The 17002-nt window shown below is 47.3% G+C and overlaps 1 protein-coding gene and 1 long non-coding RNA gene across 5 annotated transcripts; both read right to left on the reverse strand.

Annotated features, from left to right (window-relative positions):
- Window positions 1-231: 231 nt before the first annotated feature.
- Window positions 232-2522, reverse strand: LOC135298398 (uncharacterized). The gene is made up of 4 exons (XR_010360376.1): window positions 2117-2522; window positions 1217-1388; window positions 720-763; window positions 232-580 (listed from the first exon to the last, which is right to left on the reverse strand). It is a non-coding gene; the product is annotated as an uncharacterized LOC135298398 (long non-coding RNA).
- Window positions 2523-2879: 357 nt separating this feature from the next.
- On the reverse strand, window positions 2880-16205 carry LOC135298380 (serine/threonine-protein kinase PAK 3-like). 4 transcript variants are annotated; one of them, XM_064415955.1, is made up of 12 exons: window positions 15971-16201; window positions 15111-15159; window positions 13760-13869; window positions 12815-12932; window positions 11881-11980; window positions 11259-11455; window positions 10794-10928; window positions 9065-9267; window positions 8745-8884; window positions 6411-6501; window positions 5710-6030; window positions 2880-2946 (listed from the first exon to the last, which is right to left on the reverse strand). In XM_064415955.1, the coding sequence occupies exons 3-8, from the start codon at window positions 13801-13803 to the stop codon at window positions 9223-9225; spliced, it is 639 nt and encodes a 212-aa protein (XP_064272025.1). In that variant the 5' UTR covers window positions 13804-13869; window positions 15111-15159; window positions 15971-16201; the 3' UTR covers window positions 2880-2946; window positions 5710-6030; window positions 6411-6501; window positions 8745-8884; window positions 9065-9222. The 4 variants fall into 4 exon arrangements, with proteins under 4 accessions (XP_064272025.1, XP_064272022.1, XP_064272024.1 ...); XM_064415952.1 differs by lacking the exon at window positions 15111-15159 and having other exon boundaries at window positions 15971-16202; XM_064415954.1 differs by lacking the exons at window positions 10794-10928; window positions 15111-15159 and having other exon boundaries at window positions 15971-16205.
- Between the last annotated feature and the right edge of the window lie 797 nt (window positions 16206-17002).

The raw sequence follows: 17002 nt of genomic DNA on the forward strand, positions 1-17002 counted from the left end.
GCAAAGAGTTTGAATTTAACAAGAAAGGTCAAAAACCACCCCTACACTTATCATAAAGAATTTCCATCCACTACCATCTTTTCTTAAAATGAGCTCAACTTCATAGTAGAGGTAGTGGGCTTCCACCCTCTACTGATCAATTTATTTCAGTGGACAAACTTAGGACTTGAAGAAAACAAGTGACCAGAAGAAACCCAATGCAAATGATACAATCAACAAGGAGAGAAGGAATTACCAATAGTGAGATTTCTTTATTGTTAAATTTCAATACTATCATCTTTCAACTTTGACTTAAACTTACTAAACTTCTTTGAACTAATCCTACATTTATAAGAAATCACCTACTGCTCAGTGCTAAGATAACCTACTCTTCTGTACTAATTTAAAGAATCCTAAAAAATCTAATCTTCTAGTTGAAATGAAAAATCCTGATTTCAGAGATCTTCCATGCTGAAGCTGATGTCTGGTGCCAGTACTCCACTCACTGCTGGTCAAATTCAGAAATGCAGCTCTGAATATGGGCCAGCTTCTTGTGGAGGTACTGGCACCCACTCTTCATTTCAGAGTAGCTGGGGCTACCCTGTGAAGGAGAAAGCAAAAGAAAATCAGGGCACGCAAACACTTCTGCAGAGCTTAGAATCTGATGTCCTTTGCTTTAAAAATGCCTTGAGGCAAACTTAGCAGTTGCCATGGCCCTGCAGGTCTGGTGTCACACGTACCTGTTGTAACTGCTGATAACTGCTAGGATTCGATAATGCAGCATCTGCAGGAAAAACAAAGAAACAAAATAACAAATCATGAAGAATGTTTCACTGGCACCATAAAATGCACGCTTTGGTAAAACACTAAAAGTACATTCAGTCTGACTCTATAGAGATTTTCTTCTCTGTGAGCCACCACTCTTCTGGGAGCTCTGCAAAATAAATCTCCATCTCCCAGCATCACCCAAGATCTGTAATTAAGCCTTTCAATAGGCAACAGAAGGAGTCCATGCTCTAAGACTCTGCTTGGGACATCTCTCATAGACAACTGTTTCTTCATAGACAGCTCAAACAGGGGCTTTTGGGCAGGGTCTTGCAAAAATCAGACTCAGCCCAAGCAGTGTCTGAGCATATTTGCCAGTTCCACAGTTTCCCTCTGTCTCACTGAGCAGCTCCAGGGAATCCAAAACACTGCTGTGATGAAGCACAGTCTTTGTGGTTTTATTCTTCTTTACCTGATAAGCTTTGGAGCCTGGAGTCAGAGACTTCCATTGCTCCTGAAATTGTCTGAATTTCTTGATGATCTTGTCAATCTTAAAATATAAATTCCAATATTCCTCATATTCTGCATTGAAGTCGTCCTTGTAGTGCTGGCGTTGCTCCAAGGAGACAATTGCTCTGTATTTTCTAAAGGAAAAAATGAGACCATTTTTCTCTGAGTGAACTCTAAGAGAACATTTGAGTGTGTTTCTAATCCATAAAACACACATATAATTTGACACCAAGCACAGTGAAATCTCAAACACAGACACCCAAGCTTTGAGTCAGTGGCTCTGGGCCTGACAGTTTTTGCTTTCAAGCTCATGTGCATCAAGAGAATGTAGTCAGGTAACTCTGGGAATCTGCCACATTTCTATGTGGCCCATTTCTAGTTCAAAATCGCTGACATTGTAGAGGTTTCCTTCATGAGCAGGTGGAGCACATTTAGAAATTATGTGCCCTCATTTCAAATGTCAAAGGAAAAACAAACACAGCAGCTTCAGGAAGAGAAGACATAACTAAATTATAATCTCTTCCTCTGTAGGAAAAACTTAATTGAGTTACATATGACTGCAAAAATTCATCTGCAAAATATTTTTGTAAAGGAATGTATTTATGGAGATGAGTGAATTTTTGAGCTACATTCTTTTCTGCTAATGGTAAAGCAGAGTCAATGATAATATTTGATTCTTCTAGTGGAGAGCAAGTTACATCACTGACCTGGGAACTGAGGCATTTCTAATACACAAAAGGAAACAAAGCCACAAAAGCAAACTCTAGACAAGTCAGAAACTACAAGAAGAATACCCAAAGCACATCAGCTCCTAAGGAGGGAAAAACTCATTAATGCTCAAAGCCACTGATGGGAGTCAAACCTTCTTCATTTCCTTCTCCCTCAAATCAGCAGGTGTGAGGTTTATCAAGCTCATGATACAAATCCAAGATGAAGTGGCAATGAGAATAATAGATGTCACTTGCCAACACTCTCACACCAATGCTTCTGCTCCTCTGGGCCTTAAGGTCTGGTTCTTATTGGATGATAAAAACTCCCTCCACGTTGGAATCAATTCCTTCAAACCACCCTGAGATTAATTTTGACAAGCAGTAAATTGCTAACAAGTTGAAATTCAGTAGTAGGACAGACAACAACTTGTGCCAAGGATGCATGCCAGGCCTGATACACCTGACTAGCAGGATAATTTTGAAAAGAAAACCACAGATGCCTTTCCCCATTTTGGGCGGTCCCGGAGCAATGTGAGCCGGGGCCCTGCCGCGCCTGCTCCAAAGGCCGCAGCTGCCCCAGAGCCCCAGAGCTGCAGGAGGCCTGGCTGCCCCTGCCAACACCACTACCCTGACACAAGCTGCGAGCAGTTTCCAGGGCTTTATACCACACACACACTTCTCCCTCCTCTCCTGCAAATGCCATGAGGGGATGCAGCAGCACTGCTGCAGCTGAGCCTGTGCAGCTGCACTGCAGGAAGGGAGGGCCCGTCTGGGCCTAACCCACCTCGGTGTTCATCTCTGCTCCGAGCCTTGGAGGCCCAACAAAACCTGCTCAAACTCATCCTTTCAGCACAGCAAAGAGATGGACACTGCACCCCACTGAGAGTGGCAAGAGTGAATTGCTATTTGGCTCACCTCAAGTAGTCTGCTTGGTTGCTTGTTGCAGAGCATGTGGAGGCAATGGAAGGATCTTTTCTTGTTCCTGCAGAAAAGCAGAATTTTGACACTCTTCGTCAGGAGATCGTTAAAAGGCCAAAGGATCCCCATTGGACATTCTTGAGAAAAGTCCTTCAGTGCTTTCTTTTCACAATAAATTATTCAGAAGAAGCAGTAACATTTATTAATGGGGCACACACAACCCTCTCCATAGTAGCCTGTCCTGGGGTTTAGAAAGAGGGAATGGCCACTTTATCCTACAGGTTGTGCATTCCCACAATGTTAGCCCCAGCTATATAATTTGTCATATATAAAGCATGAGGTGTCATCTGCAGAGCCATTCAATTATTGCAGCAACAGATGCAGCTTCACAAAAGACAACAGCTTGAGAGAGACCAACATTGAGGTTCTAACAAGAAATGAAGAAGGAAGCTGAGTTCTTCTCACACCATGTTTTATCCCCAATTCCCTGCCAGTTCCAGGGCCCAAAGTTTGGAGGAGTGCCTGCACTCTTGTCAGCAGGAAAGCCAGTTCCATTCTATTTGGCTTACTGGCACTAAGGCTCCAATGACCTGCAGCCAAAACAGATTAACATGGCAGGATGGGGTTGGAAACAGCTCTGCACTTGTGAATTGCCCTTTGGCTCTTTCCAAAGGCATTTGGGAAGCATTGCACACATAACCTCAAAGCCCTCTTTCCAAAGAAATGTTGAAGAGCTACGATGATAATAAAAAGAGCTGCCATAAGGAAAAGTCAGCAGAAACAGGAAGGAACACTCAGGATCTTGGTAATCTCTGCTTTCCACTTGAGGTTTTGTGCCAAGCATCAAAGACCCACAGGATCCTTTATGTTCCTTGTGAGCTTCCATTGCCCTTATTTACACAAAGTAATCTTGTTCAAACTCAGCCATTCTTGCCAATCTTTAGGCCACCTGAGCTTTAATTTTTGAGGAAAGAGCTGTCATGTGATATTCCATTTGCTTTTGTTGATTTCAGTGTTCAAACTATTACATGGTATAGCAGAAGTATAAAAAGAAGTGTAAATATAGTAATAAAGCTGGACAGAAATACCAATAGTCAGAGCATGTTCAATACAACTTGCCTTTGCTGTGAGCATTTAATTTCCAAAAGTGCAGTTGCTCTCATGGCTCAGTCCACACAAAAGCTTCAGCCTGAGCCCCAATTTGAAACACAGAACAGATTTTTCCTTCACCATCTGGGCAGAATTTTGTTACTGCCTCCTGATAAAAGCTGCTCATGTGTTTATGGATTCAAGCAGAAATCCTTCCAAAGGCTCCCAAGGTTTGCAGGTGCCGTGTGCATGTCCAGAAGAAATGTGGGAAGACCATCTCAAAGCACCTGTCTCTACAAGCACACCAGCACTTGCAAGAGGCATCTGCACACTCTAAACCTGCCTCCACGCCAAACCCAACTTGGAATCTGCAAGGTCAACCTCCAAAAGAGACAAGCCACAGATTTAACAAAGCAACTGAACTCTGCCCTACTGCCTGTGTCCCTGTCATCAGAAATCAAGTGTTCTTTATGCCTTTATGTTTAGCTTTTCAACACTGTTTTCAGTCTGTACTACTTCCACAGCTTTTGAAGAAGGAAATTCTGCAGCTGGGATGGAGAGGAACTCACAGCCCCATTCAAATCCAGATCTCCAGGAAACCACACCCCAGGTTTTGAGCCTTTGGAGTTTCCATGAAAAGGCTGAGTTCAGTGAAAAACCATGCAATCACAGAGATTTGACTGTTTCAGTAAACTAGTCTGAAATCAATGTGTGACAGGTTTGTGCATTCAGCATGCAGTCTTGGAAATCTGCTGATGGAAAAAGCGGTGTCTCAGTCAACGGTCAGTTTACTAGAAATCAAATGGAAAGAAATAACCCATTCCCTGTGGTTTTATAATGCCTGGTTCTTCATTTTAATCAGCTTCTCCCAACAGCAAGCAATTTCACATTTCTTTGTCCTCAACTGGTTTTTGCACTACTTAGAGGGAGAATTTCTAAAACTTAATGTCATTTTAGACAAGGTTCCAGCAGCACAGGTTCTGGGCTTTGCTGTTGTTGTCTTTTAAAGCAAGAGATACAATCTAATCTAATGGCAGGAAAAAAAAAAAAATTCTTGATTTTTCATGACCATACAGCAGGGGTAATGGTAGAGCAGTGATGTAGAGCAGTGCCTTTGTGTATCCAGAGCCAGCTTTCAAAGCTCCCTTGTCACAAGGTGCAAGAGCACAATTAACTATTTCCAAACACTGTCAAAGAAGGATGTTTCCATATAATGAACCACCAGAAGAGGAATATGAGAGAAGCACAGATGGCAGGAAGAAAAGCACTAAGCCTTGGCCTAGCAGAGATGAAGGTTTGGAATTAGGACACCAGACAGAAACTCCACTGTAGAGAGTGTGGGTAAGGAGAATCACTGCTTCCATGGCTTCTAGCCCAAGACGTGGGGACAGCTGTGACCACCCTGTGGATCCCCCAATCTTGGTCAGTATAAAGGTGGTACCCCCAGAGAGACTTGGGAACCCCCACCACCGAGAAGACCAAGGGTGAGGAAGGACCAGCTGGATGACAGAGGGCCCATGTGGGGATGATATCTTCCTACTGAATGTCTCTCTCTTCCCCTCACCCTGCCTCTCTTCTCTTATTTCTTTCTATCTCCCTACTTTGCATTTCCTGTTCAATAACATTTTTACTCTTGACTGTGGAAAGAGGTGCGCTTGCACCTTAATTGCACCTTAATAACCAAATCTTTACACCACAGTTATGAAAACAGGAGTCAGGGAAACCAGCACATTAATACCTTCATCGAAATCCAAGGGATGCAACTGCTTCAGTCTTCCCAATTCATTTTTCTTCCTGTTTGAATTGGGGATCTCCTCTGCACTCTGGCAGGTGCTGGGATGATGGAACTCTGAAATTTCTCTCGTTTTTGCACCACATGAGTGCAGGGGGAAATGGAGCCAAAACTTGGAAGCATGTCCAAAAAGCAAAGGGATGTGGAAGGCAGAAAGAAGGAAGAAAAGTGGCCACCAGCTGCTGCCTGGACATGACTGGGCCAGTGACCAATTGTCCTCTTCTTCCTCATCACAGGACTGGTAAATTCAGAAGCCAGAGGCCGTTTCTGCAACAATGACAACATAATTTGTTCATCAACCTAGGAGCAGGGTCAGCTTTTGCTCCCATTCTGAAAAGGCAGCATTTCTGAACTGGCCAAGGTTGAAAACACATCTTTCTTAACTAAAAAGAGCATTCAAACTAGCAAGTAAACTGCAGGTAAATACAGGCTCTATCTCATCCCTCCTTTCTCATCCTAGCACTTAGCAAGTCCTACTTCAAGTCTGGAGCTAAAATGCTTTGAGAGAAAGACATTCCCATTCAGGAGCTCCATCAAAACTTCCCGAAAAGGGAAGGTCCTGCACATTGACATCACAGCTTTTACACCACCAGCAAGTCTGCTAAAATTTACCATACAGTCCAGAAGGTTAAAAATGCACAAAATACCTGAGCAGGTCTTGCTGGAGCGTCTCTCTCAGAAGGTCCCAGAGATGTCACTTGACTGGTGTTGGTGGGGTTCTGAGATGGAGCTGATTTTCTGTATGGATGATCCAATAGTTCATGTTAAAAAGCCTGAATATCAACTGTCATAGTTCTTTCCATGCAAGGAAAACAGACCTTGAGTGTCAGGACTCAAGGAAACAGCATGAAGCTGAATTGAGGGAGCTTAATCAGGATATCATGAAAACATTCATGGCCCAGAGGGTGCTCGAGCATTGCAACAGGCTCCCCAAGCCAGTGGTCACTGCAGAAAGAGCTCAAAAAGCGTTTGGACAACTCTTTGGGCACAGGGTGTGATTCTCGTGGTGTCTGTGCAGGACCAGGATCCTGGCAGGTCCCTGCTACCTCAGCATATTCTAAGAATCTAGGCTTCATTTCCAGGGCTTTTTTTTTCCCGTTCTCTGAACGACTGAATATTAACTTCAAATTCTGTCTGTCTGTGTCAGTGTAGCCAGGCCAATCAGTCTGAAGGGTTTGAAATAGATGTTCCTTCAGACTGAAGGAATTCTCCTTTGGATTCCACTTGGCTACCTATGGGCAGACATTTCAGAAAACAAATCTTCATTATGGTTGCTGCATGCACACTAGAGAAATATGATTGTTCCTGAATTGGGTGTGAGCACGCAATTAGAGCTGAACAATGTCTTTTTGCACAGAGCTGAATTATTCCCTTGCCGCATGAGTTTTAAGCCATATTAATGTTTCACCAATTGGAAACAACCAAGTATCTCCATTCATATCCAGCAAGACTTCCATTGAAAAAAACACATTTAGTGGTTTAGTCACAATATGTAAAGAGAGGGGGTCAGGAAGAGGTGGATGGCCCCTTCTTCCCTGAGAGCCAATTCCCTTTGCCCTGCCCCTTGCTACGGACCCTGTACCCACCCCCGCTTAAACCTTGTGCAGAGGACATGGCTCATATTTGTCTCTGGTTCCCCTTTGGGGCGCTCAAATAAACCTCACTGGAAGTGACCTTATAAAAGTCCTCTCTGCCTCTCTGCAGCTCCTACTATTTGAAGCAACTCAGCTGTACTGCAGAGTCACCAAGGCCTTGGTGTGCTTTCCTCGAGTGCAGGAATCTGTGCAGGGATTAAGGCCAATGCTTAGTATTCCAAGAGTGTTTACCAACTGGGCATTAGCAGTGACAAAGTGCCTGGTACTGGAGGAACATGCAGCAGAGGGGCTGCAGGCTTCCTCCTGAGAATTGCCTGCAGGGCAGTTCTATCTGGAAATGCCATATGGATGTGTCTCTTTGATGCATCTACAACTAAAATATCCAACAGGGATTTAAAAAAAAAAAAAAAAGTGTGGTCGTTTTCTTCTTTTGGGGCACTTTGAAAACAACTCTTCCTCTCTTATTTGTGCTGTCAACTGATATGCTCCTCCAGGAGGTCAGGCTAACCAAAATGTAGAGTTCTTATCAAACCCAAACTGTAGAAGGAGTAATAGATGTACTAATAGTCATAAAAACAACACCAGCATTAAACCAGCCACACAGCCAATCAATTTCTTGGAAGTATTTTGTCTTCAATGGCTGGTGACAAGTCAGAGTCTAAAGGGAATCTAGGAAGCCAAGTGTTCTCATCAGTTTGGCCAGACTAACACACACACCTTCACGGAGGCATTGGCTGGGTTGCAGCCTTCTGCTGCTTGCAAAACAATCCCTGCTTTTGTCTTCACTGCACAGGGAAGCTCAGGCAAAGCCCACCCACTCCCAGCTGCCCTCAAAGGCAAAAGGAATGCCCCAAAGTGCTGCCTGGCTGCCCCTGAGCACAACAGTGGCTTCTGTAGAGATCCACAATGTCTGTCTGACACCAAAGGCAGGAGGAACATGTGCTCCAGGCCATGCTGAGGCACACACACCATGCACTGGTCCATCAGACAGAGAACACTCAGGACGTACTCAGCAGCTTCAGGCACCTCCTCAGCAGCCTGACAGCCAGCCTGCTCCCACAGCTCCAGCCTGGCTCTGCAGGGAGCATTCTGGGGGACCTCCCTCCTTCTGAGACACAGCTCTGCCTTTCCCATTATCTTTGGGCCTGCAGTGCCATTCCTGCCTTCCTCAAACCTGCATTCTGGTAGTCTCTCACCTGACCGCTCCTTTCCCTCACGGCACAAAGGTCTCTCCAGCACTGTTTACCAAGGGCCAGCAGGGAGACAAAGCCACCCAGACTGACAGAGCCCAGAGAAACAGTGCCCATAAGGAGTGCAGAGCAGTCCAAAACAACACACAAGCTCTCTTTTCACACCCTTTGCCTTTTGACTGCCTCAGCTTCGTACCTCTTCTTGGTCACTTGCATGGTGGCAACTTCCTGCTTCATCTCAAGCAGCCTTTTCTCCTGCTCCTTCTCTACCTCTGCCAGGAAGTTTGCCCATGGTGCCAGCAGCTACTGTGCCTCCAAACGCTGCCCTTCCAGCTCCTGGTGAGGGGAGGAAGACACTTTCAATGTAGTCCCAGACAAGCTCCCCAAATAATCAGTGGAAGCTTCTTGCCTCACACCACCCCCCACCAGAAAAATGCACATCAGTAGTGACTCTGTGCCCTCCAGAAATGCTGTCCTAAGCAGAAATTCAGCAGGTGGGAGAAAAGGAGATGGCACCTTCCTTTCCTGCTCTGATGGCTCCCTCTTTCCTAGCCCCTCTCTTCTCTGGATTCCTACGTGCTCTCAGAGGCTCTGTTCTCCAGTGCTGACGTGGTCCTTCTCATTTCCTTTGCTTCCTGCATTCCCTTGCTGCAGGGATGGCAGCAATCAGGCTGTCAGAAGAGGCTTAAGAGAGGCTCTGCTGATTGCAGAAATGGATGCTGCCCAAAGGGAAAAAGAAACAAAACAAACCAAATTAAAAGAGACAAAGGAAAAAGGAACCATTCTTTTCCAAACTGATTTCCTAACAGGGTCGAGCTGGATTCCTCCAGCACCCAGAAATACACAGACATGGGGCTGAGGGCACCAGCAGCACATCTGCCTTCATGTCCAGCATGCTGCTGTCACAGGCAAACACAGCCCAGAACTGCACTAGTCCATTCCTCATGGTGTCGTCACTTGCTGGGATTTTTGTCCTCCTATAACTGTGGGATTGCTGCTTGCTGTCCTAAGGATTTATTCCTTTCAGGAAAGTCAGCAGACTTATTTAAGCTCCTTTTTTCTACAGACATGGGCTCTTTGAGTGTCCAAGAGAGATATATGGCAAAAGGCACTCCTCAAGAGACTCCCAAGAGCTCTGAAAAATGTTGATCCCACGTGTTGATCTCAGGAAAGCTGGACATGCAGGTTTTCAGCAGCAAGCCAGGAGCAAGGACACAAGCAGCAGGGTGCAGATGTGCTCAGCTCTGGCTTGCAGGAAGAGCAGTGTCTGCCTCAGCACACCCCACTCCCTCCTGTGCTGGCTGGCATCTTCCTTCACAGCAGGCACAGCCAAGGAAGTGGCCCGGTCACCAGCTCCTTGTCTGCCACCAAACCTGGCAGCAAAGCCACAGCCATTCTCATCTACTTGATGGGGCAAGGCAGCACATGGGGCTGGCACAAATCCTGCACAGCTGTGCCTGTTTGGCTGGCAGAAACCTCCAAGGGTGGGCCAGGAGGGACAAGCTGGCTGCCCTCGGATGCTCAGAGTGAGCTCCACCCCAGCCCCCACCTTCCCACAGACCAATCTAAAACCGCTTGGCAGGGACTGCTTTCATTGTGTTCCTCAAGCCCCCGTCCCCAGCATTGCAATACTTCAGTTCCTTTGCTACCAGGCAAACCTGAATACAGCACCTGAGAGCAAAAGAGGGACACAGAAATGACCAGAAGGTGCGAGCTCTCCTCTGAGGAAGGGCTGAGAGACTTGTGCTTGTTTAGCCTGGAGAAGAGCAAGCCCCAAGGAGACTTTTCAATAGTTGTAGGGGCTCCTAAGAAAGCTGGGGACATATCTTTTAGCAGGGCCAATTGCAAGAGGACAAGGGGGAATGGCTTTAAGCTAAAAGACACTCAATTCAGATTGGCTCTGAGGAAGAAACTGTTTGTGAGGAGAGTGCTGCAACACTGGCACAGGCTGCCCAGAGAGCTGGGAGGAGCCCCAAGCCCAGCAACATTCAAGCTCCGGTTGGATGGGACTCTGAGCAACCTGATCTACTTGAAGATGTCCTTGCCAGTGGCTGGAGTTCTGGGCTAGATGACCTTCACTGGGCCCTTCTAACCTCAGCAATCAAGAGCCTACTTGGCTTTCATTTGAAAAGCACCCAAAGCAGAGATTACTCTGTGGGGGGCCCATCTGATTCCCTGGAGTTTGGCCGAGGAGCAAACCCTGGCAGGGAACAGCTGTTTGGCCTGCAGCCGCTTTGCCTTGTACCTGCAGAAGTTCCTTGGCAGAGCCTCGCCTGTCCACATCCATCTGCAGGCAGCAGCCCAGAAATTCACACAAGCCAGGGGGTAGCCTGAGCTGGTGCAGATTTGGAACCCCTTGCTTGCCTATCAGGTAGCTGGCCTGAAGCAAAAGGAAACATGAGACTCTATGTGATTCTTCCATATCCTTCAGGGCTCACCTAGACCCCATCTTTGAAGCTCCAGTCTGCAGTGGCAATTTCTTGCCTACCAGATACTTAGAGATGAGCCTTCTCTCCCAAAGGAAAAAAGGTTCCAGTGCAGCCCCAGCTATTCCAAGCTGCACCAGGTCTTGCCTTGACAGCTGATGTGAGCCCCAGGGACCTTTTGAGAAGTGGCCCTTGCTGGAAGCACTTCAAGCTGTGGGAATGGGATTTTCTCTAATGGACTCGGAGCAGAAGGACACGGCTATCTGAGCACATTTGCACCTTACCTTGTCACTGGTCTCCTGCATATAAGGAGCCTCTCCTGTGGCCATTTCTATTCCCACAATGCCAAGGGACCAGGTGTCCACTTTGGGGCCGTAAGGCTCTCTTCTCACGACCTCGGGTGCCATCCAGTAAGTGGTCCCGACCATCGACCTCCGTTTCCTGTGCTCAGGGCTGAGCACAGCACAGAGGCCAAAATCAGCTGAGGAGGAAAACAAACACTGCTTCAAGTAGGAAACCAAGGAAAAGGGTTCCTCACTCTCAGTCCCAGAATGCAGTGCTGAATCAATCTGGAAAAGCAGCTGGGCTCTCCTTCCTCAGGGCTGCAGCCAAGGACATGGGCAATTGTGCAGGTGACAACCCGCCCATGACTCCTACAAAACCTTGGCTTTTCCTCATTGCCCTGAACGTTTACACTGTAACTCTCTCCCTTTGGAAGGAACACCCACAAACCAAAGTTACTCTGGATACCTGGTTGCTCTCTAGACCACTCAGCACCTTCCAGCTGTGGCCTGGGCTTGCACAGCGCTCCCTGCACTCTCAGCAGCCACTGCTGGCACCCGGCACCTCTCCAAAGCAGCCCCACACCGCCTCCCCGCAGCGCTGCGCCTGAGCAGGAATACCCACCCAGCTTGACGGAGCCGTCCCGGCCCAGAAGGATGTTGTCACTTTTGATGTCTCTGTGGATCACCTGCTTGGCATGAAGGAAAGCCAGGCCTTGCAGGCACTGCCAGGGGAAAAAGAAACAGGAGGCCAAAAGTTAGCCTGATCTGATTTCATCACATGCAAAAGGAGGCTGCTCCTGAAGATTCACAGATCTCCAAGGAGCAGTGAGTGCTGGCAGGAGGAAGAGCTTGCTGCTGCAGCACTAGGAGAGCAGGATCTTTCCAAGGGAAGGCATATTCGCTTTGGAGGGGGAAACATCAGTCAGTCGTTGCTCGAGACTGTCCCCTGCAAAGCCAGTCAGAATGAGCGCTGCTGCAGCGGATGCGCTCTCCCCGTCCGGACGACAAACAAGGGTTTGCCAAAAGAGGAAAACGTCCCTGCCTTGGATACCAAGGAGATCACTGTCGGGCGGGAGACTGGAGGACAAGGGTTCTACGGCTGCCTCGACAGCAGACTTGGAAGTAGCTCCTTTGTCAGTTTTCAGCAGCAAGCACCATGCTGGGTGCCATGCCATCCTTTGGAGTGGAGACCTGTGGCAGATGAGTCTCTCTTTGGCTTGGCCTCTGGTTTAAAACTCTCACAGCAGCACCTTTGCACTTACAGGCAAAGAAGGCAGTGCAGAAAGGCTCTGGGCAAAGGCTTGGGGAGGCAAAGTGCAGAACAGAAAATAAAAAGGAAAAAGAGACAGAGAGTTCAATGATGGTGGATAAGAGTGAAGAACAGAGTACAGGAAGGGCAGGGACACTGGCAGGCAGTTCAGTCCAGATGCTCTTTCTTCTCTGAAGCAGAAGAGCAACACAGAAAGAAAGCTCTGAACATGGAATCACTCACTTTGCAGTGCTTTCAAAGGACTAGCCTTGTCCAAGCCATCCCAAGCACAAGCAGGACCCCTTACCTCCCGACACACTGTTGCTATGTGTCCTACAGCCATCCTTCTCACGGTGACCACATCAGCTAAGGAGCCTCCATCCATATATTCCAACACCAGCAGGACAGCCTCATCCACAAGGTAGCTGCAAGAGGAAAGCAAGAGCATGGAGCTGAATGTGCACAGCTAAATTGCTGTGGGGAAGAAAAGACTACAGCTGAGTTTTGTTTCCAGGTCACTGGTAAATGAAGACGGAATCAAATGAAGACACACTCCACCTAGGCTAGCCAGTGCCTGCCATCTGTGCCACCTAAAGGAGGAAGGCACATCCATGGAAAAGGAGACGGCTTAGGTGGCAAGCAGGGGAAAAAGGAGGTTTAGTGAGGAAAAAGATAAATCTGGAAGTGGACACATCCCAGCAGCTGCTTCATCATCTTCAGACACAAATTGCCGCATTCCTTTCAGGAGCAAGGAGACACAGTTTTCACAGCTTTTACTAAAGGCAAGTGGGTGTGCAGCACTGCCAACACCCTTTGGAAAACCTTGCAGAAAGGACAGTCACAAACAGGAAAACAATTTCAGACCTGGCAAATTATGTGTCTCCTAGCCTAGTCTTTTGGCATGCAAGGCTATGGAAAATAGTGGGAACAGCACAAGGTACATAATCTCTGGCATGTTTTCTCCTCCAACACTTAGAAAAAATCACGCCCCAAACCAGCAAAACCACATGCAGCAAGTGAACATACAGGCTGCTGGCTTAGTAAGAGAGCCACGTTTCTGAGATCAATCTTCAAGCTGTTTATGTCAGGAAGCATTCATGGGGACAGAATGCAAACTCCTCCCATGCCTGGTGCAGGAGTGGATTGATGTTCATTGAAAGATCCATTTTCTGCCAGTGGCTAAAGAGCTTTTAAATCTTTGCCTTGCAAGTATGGAAATGAACGTTCCCAGAAAATCACCAGAACTACTTACCTTTCTAAGTAGCTGACAATATTGGCGTTCTTATTTTCTCTCATGAGCAGGATTTCTTTTAATATTCCCTCACAGCCCTGGTGCTGGAGATAAAGTTCCTTTACAGCCACCTACAATGACATCAAAAGCTCTTAGGGACAGACATGACCAGAGCCTCTTTCTCTGGCACTCATGGGCCTGGATGCCTTGTCACCTCGGAAAAAAGGGACTCTAAACCATCAACCACAAAGCGCTAACACCACCCTCTGCACTCGCAGGCTTCTCAAACAGACTTTGTTTAGCACTACTATTATCATTTACACACGCTTTGGAAGCCAAAAGTAATTTTTCTCCTGTGAAGAGATGGCTGCCAATTCAATTGTGTGCCAGAGTAAACACATACAAACATGATGGGGAAAATGCTGTCAAAAAAGAACTGCAAAGCGACTCAAGGTAAAGTTACAATCCCAGCACATCCTCACTTCTTCAGTTTGGCTTTTGCAACTTTGAAGAACAATCTTTAGACTTGAAATTATTGAATGGGTTTAAAAATGAATACCCCTTTCTGTGGTACACTATGGATGTGCCCCAGGTTCTAAGTACAGGGCTCAGGGCTTTCGGACGCCTCCGAAACCTCCCTCCAAGTGCAGTTCCTGAGCACAGCTCTGCAGCTGGATAAGGAACTACCTTCTTTAATTCCTTACTATTAAGGAAGATGGAATGTATTTCCTGAGAGTCAAAAAGAAGAATTCAGGACTTGGAACTTCTAGCCCCAAAGAGCAGCAAGACTCTCCAAGACACCACCATGCCTGGTCAGAACAGAGAGCATCTCTCTAGTGGAACACAGGATCAACACAAGGTTGTATTATTTAAGGCTCTTCATCAACTTCTTCTCATTCATCTGTGCACGTGTCTCTCTCTCTGTGTGTGTGTGTAGGTGTGTGTGTATGTGAACTAGGTTCCCTAGGACTGAAAGGCAAAACTGTGCTCCAGACAAGATCTCTCTTTCTGAAGGGCTTGCATTGTATTTTCCAACTGAATCACGTGATAGAAAACAAAATATCTGTGTCTGATCCTGGGCTTAAGAGGAATTGGGCTGGAATGATGGCCCTTGCCATCAGCTAATCTATGCATATTTATCCAGTAAGTCCAAGCTAGCGTGTCCTCTGAAAGACACCACGGCCATCCTTGCATTCATTCAGGTAGGTAGGAAGGACAAAGTCTGTCCCAAATGCATTTTGCAGCCTGCCTCTAGACAGACTGCTTCTGCAGAACAGCCTCTGCAGCAAAGACAGGCAGGCCAAAGCTCTGGCCACAGATCACATCACAGGGGAAAGCACTCAAGAACTGCAAGATCTGCATGGGCACTCACCGCTTGTCCTGTGGCAGTGTCGAAGGCCTTATAAACAGCTCCAAAGCCCCTAGAATCAGAACAGTGGCAAGAGCAGAGAAGTTGTTCAGTGCTGAGGAGCAAAAGGCACCCCAGGCAGGAGCTCTCTGCTGCCTGCAGTGTCTCTAAAACACTGGGCTTTGTCTACTCTTCAGCCAAGGCACAGCAGCCCAGCAGCCCTCTGCCATGCAGAGTGTCCAAGAGAAAAGCTGGCTCCCACAGGAAGAAAAAGGGCTGCTAGAAATCTCCAATGGACACACTAGCTTATGCATGTTGGGGGGTTTTCTTTGCCTTTTCCTTCTTGTGTCTGTGCCTGTGACGTGCCTTTCCAGGCAATGAAACACACAGTGCTGCTGGGCCTTCTCACTGCTCTCTTTTCATCCTACCTGCCAAACTCAGGCAATGCCATACAGCCTTTCTTATTTTCCTGACCACTGAATATTGTTTCCAGAAAAATACTACTAAGGAATGCTACTGAGAGCTGTTATCTGACAGCTGTCTGGTGGGAAACAACACACAAAACCTGCTCTCTCAGCTTTTCCTTCCTTCATGAGTGTGGCCATATTACTTTGAATCATACAAAACCATGTCTCCTGGGAAAACAGGCAAACTGGTGCCCCATCTTGGAGGGACAGGAGGGCTTCCAGGTCCTGCTCCTTGAGGCAGCCAAGACATTGTCAGCATCCAGTTATCTTTGATGATGCCTTGTACTGCCTCAGTAGTGAGACAGGGACAATCTGGAGCCAGGCTCTCAAGATGCTTGCAGCTTGCCTGACTTCCCACATGCTATTGCACCACCAAAATTCCTGGCCCGTGGTTCTGTGGCCCGTGGCTGCACTCACCCACTGCCAAGATGTTCCCATCCAGTGTACTTCTTTTCTGGATCTTCCACACTCACCACACACCCTGAAAGAAACAAAATGCAAGAAGCAAAGTTCAAAACAGAGAGATTGAGCTTGCAGGAGATCTGAAACCCAGCTCCACTCTCTGGGGCTCTGAGCAATTTGTGGTCTTTTGGCTAACGATAACATCAACAAGAACAACAACAACAGCAGCCCCAGCAAGACAGGCAGCTCTGCACAGAGTCTGATTCTCCCACACTCCTTTGCAGGGTTGCCTTGAGGGGAAACTAAGCCCATGGAAAAACCATCAGAGCAGACAGAGACCAGAAGAGAACAGGCACCAAGGCAAGCGGCTGTCATCTACAAATGGGAAGGAGGGCTGAAAAATCAGCAGCCTTCATTTTCTTGGGAAGAAACACTCTCTTGGGAGATTCAGCACAAGATTACATACTTCCAAAGATTCAATGCACCCTGGGATCTGGGATGAATTTTTATCAACATCTGCTTTTTGCAGACCAGAAAGAATATTGCAAAGTGAATTCCAGGAGAGGAGGGGATGTTCCCTTCCTCTCAGCAGTTTGCCTAAAGAATGCCTTGACATTTTCAGAGAACAGCAGCTCATGCTACATCCAAGAACAATGGCTCTAAGAATTAGAACCCTTTTCATTTAGGAGCAGGCTAAGTTCTGAAGACCACTTTGCCTGTTCCTCATTCAGTGAAGAACTACAAGTGCTGGTCTTCAGCCCGGGCTGCAGCAGCCACTGGCACTGGACTCAGCCCCTTGAACAGCACCCACGTGCCCCATCTTCCCAAAGGGCACAGCCCAGACGGGTCACAAGGACAGCGCCGCTCCTCAGGCGCTGCCGTGACACAGACACCTGCACAAAGGAGATGCTGATCCTCTCACCAGCCCAGGCAAAGCTGCAGCAACGGGGCGGCAGCTGTAACCCCACAGCTGAGGAAGTCTCCAGCCCCTGCAGGCACAGCAGCTGTCAGTGGCAGGGCAGGTATGACAAAAAGCTTGGCAAAGCG

The sequence above is a fragment of the Passer domesticus genome, chromosome 4 (genome assembly GCF_036417665.1).
Source record: "Passer domesticus isolate bPasDom1 chromosome 4, bPasDom1.hap1, whole genome shotgun sequence".
Classification (NCBI taxonomy): Eukaryota; Metazoa; Chordata; class Aves; order Passeriformes; family Passeridae; genus Passer; species Passer domesticus.

Excerpts from the sequence above, each read along its gene's own strand:
- LOC135298380 (XM_064415953.1), bottom strand. The coding sequence starts at position 16,159 with ATGTTATCGTTAGCCAAAAGACCACAAATTGCTCAGAGCCCCAGAGAG. Across the intron at positions 12,933-13,759 it reads ATTGTCAGCTACTTAGAAAG|CTACCTTGTGGATGAGGCTG; the intron begins GTAAGTAGTTCT and ends TTCCTCTTGCAG. Across the intron at positions 11,456-11,880 it reads GGACGGCTCCGTCAAGCTGG|CTGATTTTGGCCTCTGTGCT; the intron begins GTGGGTATTCCT and ends TTTCCTCCTCAG.